Source organism: Astatotilapia calliptera, chromosome 6 (assembly GCF_964374335.1).
Source record: "Astatotilapia calliptera chromosome 6, fAstCal68.1, whole genome shotgun sequence".
NCBI lineage: Eukaryota > Metazoa > Chordata > Actinopteri > Cichliformes > Cichlidae > Astatotilapia > Astatotilapia calliptera.
In genome coordinates, this window is record NC_137427.1 from 3,737,584 (window position 1) to 3,757,039 (window position 19,456).

The following is a 19,456-nucleotide window of genomic DNA, read 5'->3' on the forward strand; positions in this document are numbered from 1 at the left end:
TAAAGCTTCTTCTTCTTTATTATTTTCACACACACTATTAACATATGAATAGTTAAAAATGTTTATTTTCCATCATGAAAAACAAAAATAAAAATCCACGAATATACAGAGAATAAAGTTTTTACAGTGCATTGCAGTGTAATAAATACATTCAGGGGTAGCTGCAGAATTTGAAATGAACTGACCTACCAGGGTTCATTTGTTTCTCTTCAAGTCTTTTCACCTTCAAACTTTTAATTACCACATCACTATATTTCAATGCATCAGATAATGCACGTTCACCTCTCAGGGAAAAGGGCTCCTGTTCTTATGAAGACATAGCGTGCCGCTTTCTCACATCTACAACTGTTCTCTCAGCAGTCTTAAAAGAAATAGTTGGCTTTGTTTTACTGCTTTTACAAGCTGATTGGATGATATTCAAACTATGGCGCCTCATTCATTTACAATCATGTTATAGGTGCAGTCCACTATATCCTAATTTTTTGCCATAATCACTCATATATCTTTTAATATGATTTTTATTATCTGATCAAACACCGGAACCTAAATCAGGTTTTCCTTGCAATTCAGCAGAAACACAAACTTGTCCAGTTTTCTCCAAAGCAGTAGCGACACTTCCTGTAACCACCATACTGGACAGGTTATTTGTAGAAGAGCACAGTGTTAAACAGAAAGTGTAAGCAGGAGTCTTGAAGATGTATCACGCCGTCTCTGGGTTTGCATGTTTATGGCTTGGATACAGCTGCCTGAATCACCTTGATGACTTCGCTGCAGGGCTGCAGGGTGTCATATTCTGCAAATACGTGACAAACATTCTCCATACCGGCTTCAATGCCCTTTGCCACAAAGCCAAACAACCTGTCGGCACAAAGAAACATGAGTCAGATTAATCTGCACCCCAAGAAGAAGATATTTTTCAAAGGGACCTCTTCTGCTTTTCATTATTTACTGTCAAATATATTGTTCTCAGTAGTATTCATAGAAGCCCCACCCACATCCTATTCAAACAATTGATTTATGAGGGGCAGCCAATAAGAAAAAAGCTGGCTTAAAAGGGAGGAGCTGACTGAAACACCTTATTTCAGAAAGAGGATGAGCTGAGTTCCTGCACCAAGACACAGTGTAAGATAAAGAAGGATTATTTTGAGCTGCTGCTGATGCAAAGCTACACTAATACAGCTAAAATGTGTAAATGAACAGAACAGGTCCCCTGTTTAGACTTGAAGTTCAGATTACCTTGCACCAAAACTTGAACCTCTCGTCCACCTGTGAGTATAAGACAGACAAATGTTCAGATTAGAAATGAAACACGTTGATGACCACCAGTGGAGATGATCTCTGACGTCTGCGCTCGCAGCTCATGTCGTGCATACTCACACTCGATTGTCTGGATCTTCACCACCGTAGCTCAGCATGTGTGCAGGGTAATGGCGCCTGAAGAAGAGCCTGCAAGAAACGATGAGTCTTGACCCAGTGTCACACACAGACCACACCTAAACAGCACGGCAGCACATAAAATCTCAGCAACACGTTGATTTCATGTGTTTTCTTACTTCCTGTTGATGTCTGTGAGAGTGACACCCTTCAGAGACACTTTCATGTTGACTATGGTTGGTGTGAAGGAACCCGGAGCCTTCTCGAGTGTTGAGGACACCGCCCTTTGCACTGCACAGGGGCCTGTCAGCATCTCAGTGGGGATGGCGTTAAGGTAGACAAAGTTGGAGGCTGTTGACAAGACAAACAAACACACTTGTTAAACACAGAGATGAGGGGTTGTTTCGATTCTGCCACTGGGAGACTTTGTTGTCAGAAAGTAAGAAGCGCTGAGGAATGTCCTCAGACTCCCCATGTTTGTGTGTTAATAAAGGAGACGAGAAGACAATGTGTACTATCATTTATTTCTTCTTCTTTTATTAGTTGATTCTTTGTGATATCTTTGCAGTTGTTGTTTTAGGTTTTTTGTTTCTTTGTATTTCATTTGCACTATAATGACAAGTTTTGATTTATCAAATAACTTTTATGCAGAAGAGGAGTAAGCTCCACAAAGAAGGAAACTGACCAGGACGTTTGACCCAGGAACCTTCCTGCTGCAGGACTGTGCACCACTTTTACAAAATATTTTGTGTTTCAGTCCCTACTTCCTTTTTGCTTTGAAGTAATAAAAATATTCTTGTGATCCAGTTTCTGTAAAATGAAAGTTTGTCTTGTCGCTTTGGATGATTATATATTTTCACTTCGTTTATTTCTTTTTCTGTTGAGAAATCTCTCAGTATTTCACCGAAGTAAATAAAATTTTGGGATACTTTGTCCTCCATTTATCTGTGTCGAAACAAAGATGGCTGCCTGCCTGGTTGAGTGGACTTGAGCCAAAACAGCTGGAATGTTTCAAAGCCTGAACATTTTTCTCCCACTTAGTGAAAGGAGACTTTGAGGAATGTGGAAAAGCCTTCAGGACGACGCTAAGTGTTTTTAATAATATCCTGAGTTTTTCAGACTTTAAAAGAAAAGTTCGGTCTTTGAACTCTCACTGATGAAGCAACACGTGGCTGTGGCGTGAAATCAGCAGCATCTCTAACGCCGTAGCTCTTTACCGAGAAGAGGTATTATTACCACCTGTGAGAGGCTTCACGGCTGTGGCAAGTCAAACTGCCTGACAGTCAGTCACGCTGTTTGCTCAGGAAGTCAATGCACATGAAAACAGGGGTGCAGGTAAAAGCAACACTTTATATTCTGCAGATAAAAGCGATGTGCAAACCCTCAAACCAGGCTTTCGATGTTCGTGAGCAAACCTCAGATAACAAGTCGGTGGGACACGGTAATATCAGCATTTCCTGCTTGGCTGCAGAGCAGAACAGTAGTGTTTATAACCGCAGGACAGGAAAAGGTTGAATGCAAGGGGGTTAATTGTTGTTGGTTTCTTAACTCTTCTTAACTCTATCATAACTCTGTTGGTCAGACTCCTGTTACTGCTTATTTTAGAGTTTAATTTGTTGGAGTTTAACTCTGACCCTGGCTGTGCTGAAGCACAGGTACAGCTTTGTGGCGAACAGAAGGAAACCTGCAGCTGCGCTATATTAGGTCACACTAACCTGTGTTTCCATTAGCTTAATTTTAAATTAACCCCGTCCTAGTTTTTGGAGTGTTGGTGCAAAATTATGTATTTAATCATATCTTAAATCATAACTTATCATCAGTGTTTGCTGCTTAGAAAAGGTCCACTTTTTAATACCTTTAATATTGTGATCTGACAGAAAATGTCCAGTTTGTCTTTATTTTGGCAAAGGCAAAGAAGTCTTCCCCAAATCCTGGACACTGGACCAGGCCAGGTCCTGTACAGGCCATACTACTTATCTAAAAATGCCCAAACAGAGTTGTTGGGGCGTTACATGGACTCACCTATTTTGTTGTCGTCCTCTGAAGGTGCTCTCTCTTTTGCTCTCTCCTCTGCTGATCTCAGGTCTGTGTAGACAGATAAGATTTGAGTTTTTTATTTGAATTTGAGGGGCTTTACTGGCACAACAGTAACACCAAATGACTTAGAAATGACACTTTCAGTTGATTCAACATTAATGTTTTTTCCAGTGTTCGTGGTGTCTGTCCCTGATGTTGGGGGCGTGTTTGTCAATACTGAGCAGCAAGTTGTCCCTGTTCTTCTTCTGCTGGGAATATTTCTGCTTTTTTTTTTTTTTTTTTAATGTGGCATTAAAGCACAATAGAACTTGTTCAAGTAAAGATCTGTTTTAGTGTCATGTTTCAGTTTTCTGCTCATTGCCAGTACATTAGCAGACTCTTGGAAACACCCCTGGTTTCCCTGCATTACTGTTTCTTCCTTTTTTCAGTTGCCAGCTTGTGGTCGCTGGAGCCGCACTCAGTTAGGATCTGTTCCTGCTTTTTGTCTCTGACGTGAGAAAGATAACCCGACAATCCATAATTTGAAGAAACATTCTCATTTAGTTTGGCTTTTATCTTCTTTCCAAAATAGTTTTAGTTGTTAGAATTTGGTTTGGAAAGTAGCCCTACTGTGAGAAAGGCCAAGCGTCTGAGTGAGGACACCTTCCTACCTCGTTATCTTTGACACAGACAGAAAAACACAATCGACTATATCTAAGGGATGGTCATGACCTCAGTGATGCCACTCATTGGTTTGTGTCCATCATTTTGATTGGTCGAAAGGGTAATTTTGGTTGTCAGCACCACATAAGAAGTGTGGCTTGGAGCTGACTGAGGACATTGCTCACTCATTGACTTGCATCTTGTGATTGACAGGTTATTAGCCAATAAGTATATCCTGGAGAACCCTCCTTTGTGACTGATGATGATCATGATTTACAAAATGAACTAAATATTTTATTCAGTATTACCTGAAACTACAGGTTGCAGCTGGTCTAAAACGCTGCAGCACAGTTACTAAGTCAGTTTCTGAATTGTCTTTAAGATTTTATTGTTTGTTTTTAAGGCATTGCAGGAATTAGCGGCTTCATACCTTTTGAACCAGTACACTTCTTCAAAGTCACTGAGGTCTGCAGAACAAACTCCTGGCTTTCCTGAGGTCCAGATTAAAGCACAGAGGCGATCAGGCCTTGGCTTAAAAAGCTTAATTCCCAGCAGTTCTTTTTAACCCTTTCCTAAAAGCTCAGACTCGATCACTGTTAAGTTCAGCTCGAGCTAATATGACTGAAATTAAGCCTTCATTCAAAAATATCTTTATATAGTATGAATGGTTGTCTACAGCTGCTTTTGTCTCCAGATAGTTCAGTCTCTCTCACATAGTCTCTTTCTGCAGCACACAGCAGGTATCTGTCACTCTCAGGGCCCAGCAGTTGTCCTTTGCAGTCGATTCATTATATTGAAGGAAATATGTTAAAGGCCCCTTTAGAAATACACTTTAAAACAAAAAGTCAAACTCCATTATTTTAATGTTTATGAACCAATATTGTTTGCAAACTTTGGAAAGGATGCAGGTTTAAGGCAATCTGATAGTTTTCAAACATGAAGATTACTTTTATTATTTATTCTTTATTAAGTCTCAGCACTAAAAAAGTTAAGTGCTGGTCTCCTGCAGGTTTTAGATCTCACCCTGGGTCAACACACCTGAATCAAATGATTAGTTCGTTACCAGGCCTCTGGAGAACGTCAAGACATGTTGAGGAGGTCATTTGAATCAGCTGTGTTGGAACAAGGATACATCTAAAACCTGCAGGACACCGGCCCTCAAGGCCTGGAGTTGCCTACTCCTGGTGTGTGTGTGCAGTAATAACAAAGGCTCAGTTACCGTGGCAGTAGAGGCATAATCTGCAGGGTAAGGCGTACGCAGAAATGGTGTGCTGGTACACCAGGGCAGAGAGACTACCTGCAAAGACACAAAGCAAATCACAGCTCCAGCTGAGTACAGATAAGCAACTTTCTGATTGGCTATTTCAAGAACAATAAAATTTGAACTTTATCCTCAACACTTTGCCAGGTCTGAAGACAACCTACAGAGTTTTGTTATGACACAGAGACTCACTACAGTATAAATCCTTCTGCTGCTATGATGACTGTTTTTCCATATTTCAGTGACAACGTTACTGTAACGTTACATATCTGTGGCGACAGACATATCAGTACATGGCCATGGGTGTCTGATTACAAACCAGTGACCCACACTACTGATAAGAAAGGTTCTTTGGGTGTGAGAATACACACCCTTTGTACTAATGCTCAAGGGTAAGATCCATGGCACTCATGCCCACCCACATCCCAGGAGGCGAGAGATCTCTGAGTCAGAGCAGCACTCGCTTTTTAAACAGACGAGTGAATTCTCGGTGGGTATGAAACTGATAACTCGACTCACCAAAGTAGGGTTCCTGAGAAGAGCCTTTAATGCGCACGCCTTTGGCAGATGATTCAATGAGGAAGTGTCTGATAAGATCAGAGCTGCTTTCCCCTGTTTTGACAAAAGGACAAATGTCAGAGAATGAACAATATATGAAGGCAATGTGATAAAGAAGCACTGGAATAACCCTTTCCCACCAGTTTCTTCAAAAAAGAAGACACAGAACCACGTAATTGCTCGTGTTGACGTCAGTGGCTGTGTGGCAGGGCACCGCAAGATGTTCATCAGCGATTGGCAAATGTAACCTACGAATTCTTTCACCCGGCTTCAGTAGCGCTGCTGCACAGGATTCCCAAACCTTTCGAAATGTGAGCTTGTTCTTAAAAGGCGCTGAAGCAGAGCTGCCTCTGCACAGCACTGAGACCACAATGATGGAAGAGAGGCATTAGTTACTAATGGCGCTGGATGGCAGTGATTTCTGAATGTGAGAGACGCAGGGTACATAAAGCTTTCAAAAAACATTATGTTGCTGCTGTAATAAGTAAAGTGCTGCCATTCATTCAGTGCGTTTTGCCTCCATACAGCCCAGATAAATTAGATTTAATAAATGTAGAGTTTTTCAGGTAGTTGTCTCCTGTCATTTGCTGTGATCAGGGAGTTAATTTACTTTAATTTAAAATTCATTCTGACTTACAAGGCCACCATAAACACATAAATGAGGCCATCAACGATCTGATGTTGTCGTCCTGTCCTATGTTTTTCCCCCTAAGGACTGACTAGTGCCGGTCTGTCGGTAAAATAGAGTCGCAGAGCTTTACAGCCTAATTTATTGGCCGTTCTCATGAGCAGTGCTGCGAGGTTTCAGGGCATGCACTCTCTTCTTTTGTTCCTCACTTTTTTGGGAGGCTAGGTGATTATCAGCATGCACATGATGCTGTCAGTCATGTGCATGGAAATTATAACAGAAAAGAATGACAAATATACTATTACAGTGTTGGATGCTCATCTTAAACTAGCAGAAGTTTTGTTCGGTAATCTCTGGGAGCGGAAAGCTCACATTGAGAGCAGATATTCATCCACCTGCTGTTTGAACCTGCTGTTTGAACCTTCTGTTTGTACGGAGCAACCAATCAGGTGAAAGTTCATTTAAAGGGAGAGGAGCTAAAATGATTCATTTATGACAAAGGGTAAACTGAGGGATTGCACTGAGACCAGAGTTAAGGATAGATTGGTGCTGTAAGCGAGCAGAACAGACAGCCTTTACATGTCTGTATGTGAAGGATTTATAACTTTAGCTTAGCTAAGGCAAACTGTTTGGTCTCACTGAGTTAATTAGTGCTTTTAGTTCCATTTTATAGCCTTACATTTTTGTGGCTGGTTTAAATAAAAGAGGCATTATTATATAATGTTCTGCAAAAGAAAACCATGCTAAATAGGAAAAACATGTTGCTAGATTGCCCGGGATGTAGGGATTAATTCGATGGATGGAGCCTGTCAGTGAAGTGGTCTCAGAGCTTGACCAACGCTCACATATCCCGCATTCCTGAAAGGGATGAAAACGTACAAATCTACAAACGAGGCAAGCCTCAAAATTGTTTCGTGAGTGAGGTCCTTTTTTCCCCTCACCGACTGCTTACAGTGCCGTAAACAGCTGGTTTTCTCTTGTGTTTATGCAAGGTATACTGTGGTAGGAAAAAATGACAGCACTGCGTGCTAGCACGCCACAGATCGCTTGATGTCGTCAGCAGAGTTGGGTAAGGCATGCGCTGCAGGGCTCTGGTATAGACCAGAGCATTTATGTAAAATTAGAGATCTTTATACACCGTCTGTGTTATATATGAGTAACAACAACAGCAATACGCTACACTGTATTCATGCTTTGTGTGTGCAGTTGTGTTTTTTGTGGCTTTAAGATCTTCTGTTTCCTGGATCTGACTGATTTCTGCTTTTGAAACTGAGGTCAGGCCACTGCTCTTACTAGTGAGCTTACCTGGATAGGCAGCAGCAGTAAAGCTGGTGGGCGTTTGATCTACCTTCATGGCCAAACCAAAACTGCCTCTGTAGGAGGTGCTGTCTCTCACCACAAAGGTTCCTGCTTCCTTGTCTTTTACCAGAGCTTCAGCTAGAATAAATAAGACATCAAAAATGCTCAGAAAAATGCAACAACGTGTGTTTTATTACTCAAGAAAAACACTTATGGATCACTTTAGCTTGATGGCACAGTTTCAGAGTTTGAACAAAGCTTTCGAGAAGATTCCCATTGATGGAAAAGCACTGAATGTGTTTAACTTTGTGGTGAATGCTTTCATGCTGAATTGCATCAACATTTTGTACTTTAAGCAGGACTGTGAAATGAAATTGTTACTTTTGAGACCTCCTCAAACAAATCCACTGTGAATTTAGTGCTTTTACTGTAAGGTCTTCGTGTGATGCTTGCTTGGGTCTCACCTTCTGCTCTGCTGATGTGTGGACGGAACCAAAACTTTGACGTATCCATGACAAATTTCATCGATGGCTGGCTGCCGTTAAAACGGGCTTGAGAACTGGAATATGTTGGTTTTGACACAGGGTTCCTCTGGAGTAACTCGATCTGTGGTTCAGGGCTGTGCAGGTCCTGTTGAGGTGCACCGTTGACTAACAGTACGGGAATATCGGTCAGTGACCCTGAGACTGGGCCGTTCTGTGCTCTTCTGCTGTTCACTTCCTGTAAATGTCCTCGCTTTGTCTTCAAGGGCTTCTCCAGGCTTTGCCTGTTATTACATGGCTTCATTCTGGAATCGTCACTAAAGGAGCCGGGTAGCATGGACTCTGGAAAATCAGCATCTTCACCGGTTAAGGAGAGGTTACTATGAGGAAAGAAAAAGGAGGAAAAATAACGTTGGAAACACAAGGTTCTTTTGCAGTGAGACATTTTTTAAAAATTTTAATTCCCTGTAGAAGGATAACTATAATTAAAGGAACAAAGACTTTAATAAAAAACATGTTTTTTGTTTTTTGAATTTAAAAGTGTTTTTGTAATTATCCTGTGCAGAAGCAAACCTCTTCGAGAGGCTTACCTTACTTTGTGAATGAAAAGGTCTTCTTAATGATTAGCATGGTTAAATTGAGGTTCTAGTCACTTAAGCCTCTTTTCCATTATTACCTACTGGGCTTGACTAGGCACAGTTTTCACCTGTTACCAGGTACTTTTTTAGTACCTGCTTGGCCGGGGTTCCAAGCAATCCGAGCAGGTACTAAAATGTGACGTCATCGACTACATGCCACCAATTGGCTGGTCAGTAGCATCACTCTACGAGTCATGAGAGTGTTTTGTTCACGGAAATCAAAACTGGCATTTTTGAAACCCGACAACTGGGAAATGGCAACAAAAAACAACTCAGTGATCCCCAAGTCTGACAAAAATCCACAGACCGAGCAGCAGGTTTATTCTTGTCCACCTTTGTTGTAGCGTTCGTGCTGCGTATTAATTAGGTTGTGGGACGCTTGGACACGTTGGCATGACAAAGATCACGCGCATTTGGAGGTACTAAATTATAATGGAAAACCAGTCGATCCGAGTAGGTTTTACGGCACTACATTAAGGCACAAAGTGGTTTTAAACCAAAGTACAGCGCCGCTTAGTTCAAATGCAGTCAACAGCTCTTTAACACAATACATGTTTTTGGAAATGCAAGTCAGTTTTCTTCTTTTCTGTTGATAGATTAAGTTATTTTCTTAATATTTCAAACTATTTCAGAACAAAAGAAATTACAGTGGGTAACTGGTTATCAAATGGTAAAAGCTAAAATAAAAGCAAAGAATTGTGTGTTAAATGTCTTTTGCCTTAGATATATGCAGACTGTGCTTGTGTATAGTGCCCTGCTAAATAAAAGCAGGAGACTGAGCCAAGAAAAACCATGAAAAGTCTTTTCTAGGTCTTCCTATTAAAAGTGTCACTAAGTTCTTCCTCATGGAAGACTGTCGTGGAGTCTTTACCTCTAATTATAATGCACCTTTAGACGACTGTTGCGATGTAAACTGGTGCTGCGGGTATAGAACAAATTGAACATAAGGTTGTGCAGTATTTTAGGCCTAGTGCAACCTGACCTATTTTTTTCTAGCTACAGTTTTGAGTTGCTCTATAAATACATGACAAACAGACACTCGTGAAGTACACATTAAACACTCATTGATTATAAAAGCGCACAGCGGTAAGGATAAACTTGAGGACTATGTGATTGTGCTTGTTCAAAATGTAGACTGCGGGTTGCAGGTTTCGTGATAAGAACTCAAGTGGGTGATTGAAATCATTTCTCACAGGAAATCAAAAGACAGAAATAACCAAAAATAAATAAAGATGAGTCACAATAAGTTGTAAGACCTGTTTTAGATCAGGGGAGAGATGCATGTCAGAAATTGTTTCATGTCAGAAATTTGGAGTACATGGACATAAATTGTCCTGATTTCATAGTAAATTCAGTAAAAATGTGAAACTAGTGTATTTCACTGGGAAGTACAGTTAGTTTCTGCATGTCCCCCCCCCCCCCCCCTTCCCTTTCTTTAAATAAGGAGAATCTCGACTTTGTGTTTAGAAATGAACCCTAACACTTGTGAAAGGATTGAGCATAATGCTGTGAAACTGTGTTAAAACTCGTTCAGGCCTGCTTGAAGTTTGAGACTTGGAGTTGGAGTTTGGCTCTTACCTGTGATGGTTAAAGTTTGGAGTAAGACGCTTGGGAAAGCAATAATATCTGTGTGTGTGTGTTTGTGTGTGTGTGACCCTCGCCTACACACAGAATGGAACAGCTTTTAGTCACAATGTGAGCACTGCTCATCCAAGTCGATCAGGCCTTCTCTGCTCGTGTCGCCTCAAAATACTCACCATGTTTAAAGTGGATCAGTTTTCAAGACCAGAGAAGTGGACAGAATGGAAGACATTTGTATCATGATGGGATGTCTTACTGAGTTTTACCTGCCAAGGATGTAGCTGGTGTCCGAGCAGGTCGAGGTGGAGAGCAATGAGGCGGTGCTGTTTCTGTTGGAGTGTGACAGCCGCAGTGATCCTTGGCAAAAGTCATTCTTCGGTGAGGGGTTTCGCCTGGGTGCGCTGCCAAATGGCAGCGGGGGCAGAGAGGACGTTGGGGAGCTGGAGAAAACCAGCGTCCCTTGGGGACTGCATCTGAGGCCGTTGTGTGTGGGGATGGGTATACTCGGGGACACCGAGGGGACCACTGTGGGTGATGAAATGGTTGAACAGCCTCTAGGAATGAGCACAACTTCAGAGAAATCTTCATCTGAGCAAGAGGCATCTGTGGGTGGAAGGGTGAGATGTTAGTATTGGGAGGGAGGGAGTTTATTCTGGTGAGGAAAAAACAGTGTTGGTTTGGTTTATATCAGCAGAACTGGCTTGGTGTGTATGTAAGGACACCGTTGCCAGGTATTTTTGTCATGCAGGTACCTGCTTGCACAGAGTGTTCTTTGAGTTGCACATTTGTACTGTTGCTAGAACATTAGATCGCCTAGAGGAGCCTCAGCCACTTCTTGATTCGTCAGGATCAAGGTGGTGATCGGCACAATTTACGCCCTTAAGAAAATGCCATAGCATGTGGTGTCTGTATATGCCAGACGAGCGGCTTCTGCAACCAGAGTTGCATAATTATGACTAATGTTCATGCAGAAAGAGCGAAATCTGCCTGAATATGGAGATATTTCTCCACACTGCTGCTTGATTTCCTTTAAACTTATTCACCTTTTCAGAACACGTGACAGTTTCATAAACACACGACCAAACTTCTCTGAAGAAAAGATCAGAAACAGGAAACCCATTTATTTTTACACATATGTATGTATGCTTTGACTCTTGCGCACACTTTCTGATGAAAGCAGGACTGAATGAGGCACCGTTGTTCCACCCCGGTGCGTGACTGCTCGCTGAGCCTTTTCAGTCTGTAGCTGTAACACATGCAGGGTGTGGTACAAGTCTGGGCAATAATCCCAGGACAGACAAAGTGGTGCAATTACAACATGATTAAAAATATTAAAACTATCTCAGAAAGGGTGGGTAAATTTCCAGAGCCCAAGGCTATCTGTACTATTTGTTTACAAGGGTGGCTATGGTTTTACTGTGCTCTGTGTCACACCTCTGAAAGCTGGGAGCTTTCAAGAGTTAGACTGAAGCATAACAAAGGGCTAAACAGGCCCTTTGTACATGTTATATCTGGTCCACATATCACTCTAAATTGTAAGTAAATTTAACTTTTCTACAATAGTATATTTAGGTAAATGATCAGAAAGCAGATTTAACATGTAGGTACCAAATGTGTAGGCAACATTAAGTTGCTTTGGTTTATTGCTGAAAGTGTGATAACATAATGGGTGAAACATGCTGACAAGTTTTCCCAGCACACTGCCTGTAACCAGGTTCCAACAGGGTCAAGGGGAGTAATTTTAAGAGAGATGAGAAACTGATGACTTCTTTACCAACAAGCAATGTTTTTACACGCTTGAATCCACAGCAGCAGAGAAAATAGCTTTGAAAAAGTTGCTGAACTGATTTTAAGAGACATGCAGCCAAAGCAATATTTAATCTTGCTTATGACCACTCTGCATGAAGTGTCTGAGTTTGAAGTGTCTTTGAAATTGTCTTATTACTGTTTGGACTAATGAAATAGCTTTAAACCCTCTTTAAACCCTGGGGTGATCGTGGCTCAAGAGTTGGGAGGTCGCCTTGTAATCGGAAGGTTGCCGGTTCGAGCCCCGGCTTGGACAGTCTCGGTCGTTGTGTCCTTGGGCAAGACACTTCACCCGTTGCCTACTGGTGGTGGTCAGAGGGCCCGGTGGCGCCAGTGTCCGGCAGCCTCGCCTCTGTCAGTGCACCCCAGGGTGGCTGTGGCTACAATGTAGCTCCATCACCAGTGTGTGAATGGGTGGATGACTGGATATGTAAAGCGCTTTGGGGTCCTTAGGCACTAGTAAAGCGCTATATAAATACAGGCCATTTTTATCTCTTCCCTGTCAACTTAAGGAGGACCTAGCATACTGGTCCTTATATTCTGCCATATATATATATAACTGTCAGAATCGTGAAGGCCTGAATCAAATATGGCGTTTTAATCTAGTCAGGTTAGTGTTTGTGACCTCAGTAAGCTCCACCCTTCGCAGGGTGCTGCTATATTTCTGCTGGTGCATGGTTTCAAAATGAATATTATATCGCTTGAAAAAACCGGAGAAGTGGCTTTGAGGTCAATTAGATGTAGATTTTCTGTGAAACTGCACTTGGCAATTTTAGGCTTTTATACGTAACTGATTTCAGAGCAATAAAGTTGCTATATGGTACCCGTTAACCACACAATTTTTCAAGTTCAGTTTCCCACACAGCAAGCAAGTTTTGACTGTCTCTCGTTTGAGTTTGATGCATCTGCAATAAAATGATGTGAGGTTGAATTGGGTAGAGCAAGAGAAGTGTTTACAGTCTTACTGTACCTGCAGGGGGGCTGAGACATGTGGGACTTTTGCTGCATTCGATGGGTTCAAATGTGGGATCCAGTTCCAAGATTAACTGGTTGAGATTTTCCAGAGAAATGTCGAGATCAGGATCATCATGGTGGGTGACTGTCTCTTGTGACGGTTCCAAGCAAATAGTTTGGCCCACTCTGAGAACATGACTGGGTATCGTGTGTGCCAAGCCTTTAACTGTAGGCATCATGTTAGGGGAGCTCAGAGTCTTCTGTGCGTGCCTGCCAAAGGCCAGAGAGAGACAATGGAGAGAGATCGGTTATTCTGTCATGAATGAAATGAAAGCCTTGCCATTGTTGTTTTTGTATAACAGACGCATCAAAAGGTCTTTTCCCCCCCGATACTGTGCACCACACATGGGTACCCATCCTGAGTTTTTCAGTGTTGCTTTTGGAGAAAGTAGCAAAGTAGCAATTGCATTTTTAACAGAAGGTTCCAAAAGCTGTGCAACTTGTTGCCCTATGCTGACATTAGCAATACAGAAAGACTGGAAACGGTGGAGAAAAAGGACCCTGTGAATGTGTATAAGGACATCTGGAGTTGAAAAGGCCTTTGAAAAGGGAGTGTTGGTGCAGACTCAGAAGCTTTTGAAGGCTAAAGGCAGAATAGGTGGGAACAGACACAACAGACACTGCTCAGTTTGAGAACAGAGGGAGGAGTACGATTTCCATCCTGCTATTGATACCTGTGGCATTTATGAAACAAAGACCTGGGTTCTCGTGGACCCTAAAGTCTTAAAGTATTGAATTCAGTATTCTAAAAACAAGTCTTATGTGTAGCCTTTGAGAAATAATTGATCGCACGTCAGCTGAGATGAGCTTCGGGCACTCTTGGACCCCGAATTGGACGAGTGGAAAATGAAAATGGAGCCAACAGTAGTCATATTTTGAGATTTCTAGGAATGACTTGGAGAAGTGCAAAACCAGCAACATGGATTTAACCAAGGCATGGCTGAAACTGGTTCCAGGCATAGTTCATGTTGTGCAGAAAGTGATGTAAACTTGGCACGAATTCAAGCTGGATCTGGATTCAACTCAAGGTGGACTCGTAAATTTCTACATGTTATCCAGAACCAACAAGTTAGCCTGCATACATTAGTACAGTTTGTTGGGGATGTTTTGTTTTATGGTTTTGTCATTTGGGGTCTAGCCAAATGACCTCCCAGCCTAGCAGAAGTTAAGAAAAAAACAATAAAGAGCCTGCTATATGCCACACTTCTCTGTGTTTCCAGTAATGACACTTTGATTTCCATAGAGGTGCAGCACTTTAGGAGGATAAACCTACAATAAGGGCAAAAATGCTCAGAAACTGTTGGGCTTTCAGAGAGCTAGAGGTCCAGTGAACCAGAAAAATTAAATAACCTGGAGTGACTGCTTTATCTTCAGCTGTGGTCCTAAATTCCTTTAAAATGACTTCGAAGCCTAAGTTGCTTTCAGCTTCAGGAACCCTGCAGAAAGCTAAACCTGAACATTTGTTGGGCAGCTGTGGCGGGTTGTCCACATCAGCGTGGACTACAGTGACGGCTAATCTGAAAAAGCTGTTGTTGCTGTAAAAAAATAAACAGTGTGCGTCCTAGAGTGCAGCACCCAGTATGAGTCAGTACTTCTTACAGACCGCGCCGTGCAACATGTTTCTCAATCGTTATTATAACAGCACGTGGTGAATAATGACTCGAGCTGAGTAAATGCCATGTTTCACTGCTGACATCAGCATGAATAGCTGCTCACGCAGGGCAGCGTAATATGGTAAATGGCCTGTATTTGTATTAGTCCCTAAGGACCCCAAAGCGCTTTACACATCCAGTCATCCACCCATTCACACACTGGTGATGGCAAGCTACATTGTAGCCACATCCGCCCTGGGGCTCACTGACTAATATGTGGGAGGATTGGCTCATCTGTCTCCCTCTTTTAAACTTTAGACAAGGTGTGGTGCTCAGTGAGTCACTCAGGTGAGTGGCTGTTACCATGGCAACTCTAATGTTTTCCTAAAACAGGAAAAGCTTGTAAGGAGTGAGATGTGCATTGTGGAAAGAATTTCCATTTCTTTTCAAGGGAAATTCATATTATTAACAACATTTTCAGCTCATGAAGAACACACACTGAGCATCACAAAGGTCCAACTTAGTCTGTGAAACAGTGCATGAAATACACTACAGCTCATATAGCAGCTGGATACGTTTTTTTAAATCTCAGAAAATAAGAGCATAATATTGCGATTATTTGGTTTCATGTAACTTTTAGTGTCCCTGCCATGTCGCGCTATAATAAACACTTAAGTCTGCATTCGTAATTAACAGGAAGGAACTTAAAATAAGGACCTGCTGCTGTTAGTTGCAAACCTTTGCTGCAGATGATATCCTGTTTATTGTTACAAGTAACAAAAAGAGTCCTCTTACCTTGCTATCTTCTGATCAGTATCCTTGCCGTGATGCTGCTTACCGTCTGACTCTGCAGTGTGTTGCACTCAAAGTGTTGGATGCTTTTATTAATCAAATCCCAACCCTCTTCCCAGTGAGCCTATCAGCAGCAAGGATCACGACTCCCTGCCGCTCCAGGTGATGATGTCATACCAGCACTAATTTTTATGGATGGATTTTTTTTTTCACTCGTGTTTCTTTGAAACAGACACCCTATTAAACTCAGTGAGTCTTTTTTTTTTTTTTTGTAATTTTGTAATTTTGTCAATAAAATGCAGAGTTACTCTTGGTGAGGAGATGCCAGCATTAATATAGAGCTTAACAAATTGTTCAGATCAAAGGACGTTATGGACATTTCAAAAGTTTTACATGTGAGGGCTTGATGTAGCCCTGCAACAGACTGGTGACCTGTCCCAGGTGTGCCCTGCTCTTCCCCTATAACAGCTGGTGTATAGTTAATAATATATTGCTCCACTATTACCCAAGACTGCTTTAACTATTAAATGAATACAGTCAGAATGTGTGTTGCATTAAACACACCCCTTTATCTGTGAGTACACACTGATAAAGATAAAAATTAGTGTGTAAATGAAAACAGAATGCAATGGTTTGCTAATCTCATAAACCTGAACAAAGACGCTCTGGGTGTAGGTCAAATGTTGACTGGATGAAAAGTTGCCTTAGAAACAAGAGCAGAGTTCACTGAAGGCAAATAAGTGTGTGTGTGTGGTGGTGGTGAGGGGGGCATGAAATATCAAGAGAAGCACAATGAGAGTTCTTTGTGTGTTCTTTGGATGTTGCTCAATCATAGTTCCTTTTATTCTTTCTTTACTAAAACAAACCTTGAGATATCCCTGTGTTTAAACCTCTGTTTGTAGAATTAAAGCTGTGAACATGTTGCGGTCTCTCCTGTGTAAAAACAAAATATATATTTTTTATTAGTCCTTTATTTATCCAGGTAAAAAATCTCATTGAGATTAAAAATCTCATTTCCAAGAGAGACCTGGCATCATGGTAACAAAAGTCACAATACACGTACCACATAAGTACATAACATTTAAAACAAATACAATATCCCATACCAACATGTGAAAAATATACAATAACAGATCAAATTAAGAGTACATTAAAAACAATCACACTCAGTAAAAGAGTTGTTCTCTCGTTCCTTTAAGACAGACTTAAACTCTCCCAATTCTGATCATTTCAGTTCCTTCTGCAGATTATTCCAGGAAGCAGGGGCAGCGTATGTAAAAGCCTTTTTCCCCAATTCTGTTCTGATTTCTGGGACAATCAATTGTAGGATATTGTGAGAACGACGGCTGCATTGGTTGTGGTTTTTACACATATAAACACATAAATAAGATGAACCAGCCCAAGGAGAGGTTTATAGATAAAGATCAACCAATGGGAGAGTCTACGAATATGCAAAGATGGACATTTAGCAGCAGCATACAAAGAACAATGATGTACACGATTTCCATAGCCGGTAATAAGACGTAAAGCACAATGGTACACAGTATCCAACGTCTTTAGGTAGTGGGCAGGTGCATTCATAAAAAGCAGGTCACCATAATCCAATAAAGGTAAAAAAGTTGCATGAATCAAGTGTTTTCTCACTTGGAGGGAGAAACAGGATTGATTTCTAAAAAAGAAACTTAGTTTAATGACAAATTCTGATCTATAATGATCCCTAGATACTTGTAAGATGTGACCATTTCAATTTCAGTTCCTTGAATTGTTTTAATCTTAGGAGACGTAGCTAACAACTCTTTGCCATTTGAGAATAACATGAACTTGGATTTCTCTGGATTTAACACCAACTTGAGTTAAATGGGACTGAACGACATCAAATCCTGCAGAAATTGCAGGATTTGTGCTACTGAAGGGGATGAACAATAAATAATTGTATTTAATCTGCATAAAGATGGAATGCTGCATTCGAGAAATTATCACAAAGGTTGTTTATGTAAAGAGAAAATAGCAATGGCCCTAATATGGAGCCCTGCGGAACTCCTTTGGATACTGGGAGAAAAGAGGAAGAAGACCCGGACACACTGTTTTCTTGGTGACAAGTAATTTGAAAACCAACTTACAGCATTTACAGATAGACCAATATTGTTTAGTCTATGTAATAAAATAGCACGGTCAACTGTATCAAAAGCCTTTAACAAGTCAAGAAAAAGAGCAGCACAGGATTTTTTGCAGTCCATTAAATCAGCGATGTCATTAACCACTTAAACAGCAGCAGTTATTGTGCTGTGTTGTTTTCTGAATCCTGACTGATGTTGGGAAAGAACTGAATTGATTTAGTAAGCCAGGTTTCTGATGATATAAGAATATCAGTATCTAACTCTTTCATCCAAATTTTCACAAAATCAATTTTGGGAAGAAGACTTCTGACATTTAAATGAGTGATACCAAGACCTGTTCGAGTTTTGAAATCACAAGGAGTACTTAAGCATTTGCAATCTGGACCGGGATTAGGTTGCACATTTCCAGATAAAAGAAGCAGAAGAACAAAACATTTTCTTTGCACAGATTTTTTTTTTTTGTAGGATTACAGACTGATTTCTCTTAGTGCCCAATCTCTTTGGGGGGTGAGAGAATTGGGAAATAAACCAGTGATATTGAATAAATAAATCAGTTGGAATGAGATCTCTGCTCAGGATCACGTTTGAGAAGCTTCTAAAAGATGTAAAATCCCACCTTGTTCCCTTTGAGAGGAGTAAGAAGTGTGGTTTCTCTTGCTCTGCAGGCTGTTCCTGCACCTGATGTAGACAAAAAGCTGTCAATAAAAGCAATAAAGGAAAAAAGGCTACTGAGGATAACATGCTGACTGACAGAGGAAAAAGACCTGAGGTAGAGCATGGCTGTGTGGCCTGCTGGCTGATAACATATACAGATAGAAGTATAGAGAAATAACTTTCATTTAGAGAAACAAGTATTTGATACCCTAAAACCCAGCCAGAAGTGTGGGTTCTACAGATGTGTTTATGTGGCTCACAGAAATCAATCAATCCATCAATCAATTACAGATACTCCTGATCTCAACTCCATTTCAACCTTTCTGCCACCATGGGCAAAACCAAAGAGCTGTCAAGAGAAGGTGACAGCAGTGCGTGATTATTTAGAAATGGATGAAATGTAAATTGACCCTCCTCACCCACTCGTGGGGTGGCTGTAGCTCAGCAGGTGGAGATCCGTTGCTTCAATCTTTGGACAAGATACTGAACCCCATGTTCCTCTGATGCACTGATTGGAGTCTGAATGTGTAGATGGATAGAAAGCACTTATGTGTAGAAAAGAGTGCTTAAGTAGAGCAGAAAAAAGTGCTGCATAAGAACAGTCAATTTATCATTTACCGTCAGTCACCCTCCGTCTGGAGCCCCACGCAATATCTCGCCTCTTTGCGTGACGATGATCCTGAGGAAGGTGGTGGATCAGCCCCAAACTAAATTTATTAATCATCTGAAGGCAGGTGGGAAGATAGTTTCCCAGAACAGCGCTGATAACACGCCAGACAACACCAAAATCTTGAATTCCCCTGCTCAAGAAGGCGCAGGTACAGACCTGTCTTAAGTTTGTCTGTGAACATCTAAATGACACAGAGAAGCCTTGGGAGAAAGTGCTGGGGGCAGAAACTCAAATCATGCAGACAGTGAAGAAACCTAAAAGATTTAGAGAATGTCTTTAAGGAGGAGTGGGCCAAAATCTCTCACCGTTGC

At 41.3% G+C, this 19,456-nt stretch overlaps 1 protein-coding gene and 1 long non-coding RNA gene across 2 annotated transcripts; both read right to left on the reverse strand.

The window, feature by feature from the left end:
* Positions 1–47: 47 nt before the first annotated feature.
* On the reverse strand, positions 48–15,782 carry LOC113023582 (tensin-4). The gene is made up of 12 exons (XM_026169737.2): positions 15,708–15,782; positions 13,277–13,530; positions 10,767–11,103; positions 8,264–8,661; positions 7,806–7,937; positions 5,834–5,926; positions 5,273–5,350; positions 3,397–3,459; positions 1,554–1,725; positions 1,378–1,446; positions 1,237–1,266; positions 48–858 (listed from the first exon to the last, which is right to left on the reverse strand). The coding sequence occupies exons 2-12, from the start codon at positions 13,497–13,499 to the stop codon at positions 726–728; spliced, it is 1,728 nt and encodes a 575-aa protein (XP_026025522.2). The 5' UTR covers positions 13,500–13,530; positions 15,708–15,782; the 3' UTR covers positions 48–725.
* A 701-nt stretch (positions 15,783–16,483) lies between these two features.
* LOC145429361 (uncharacterized) lies at positions 16,484–19,371 on the reverse strand. Its single transcript, XR_013909589.1, has 4 exons — positions 19,094–19,371; positions 18,895–18,994; positions 18,438–18,499; positions 16,484–16,637 (listed from the first exon to the last, which is right to left on the reverse strand). It is a non-coding gene; the product is annotated as an uncharacterized LOC145429361 (long non-coding RNA).
* Between the last annotated feature and the right edge of the window lie 85 nt (positions 19,372–19,456).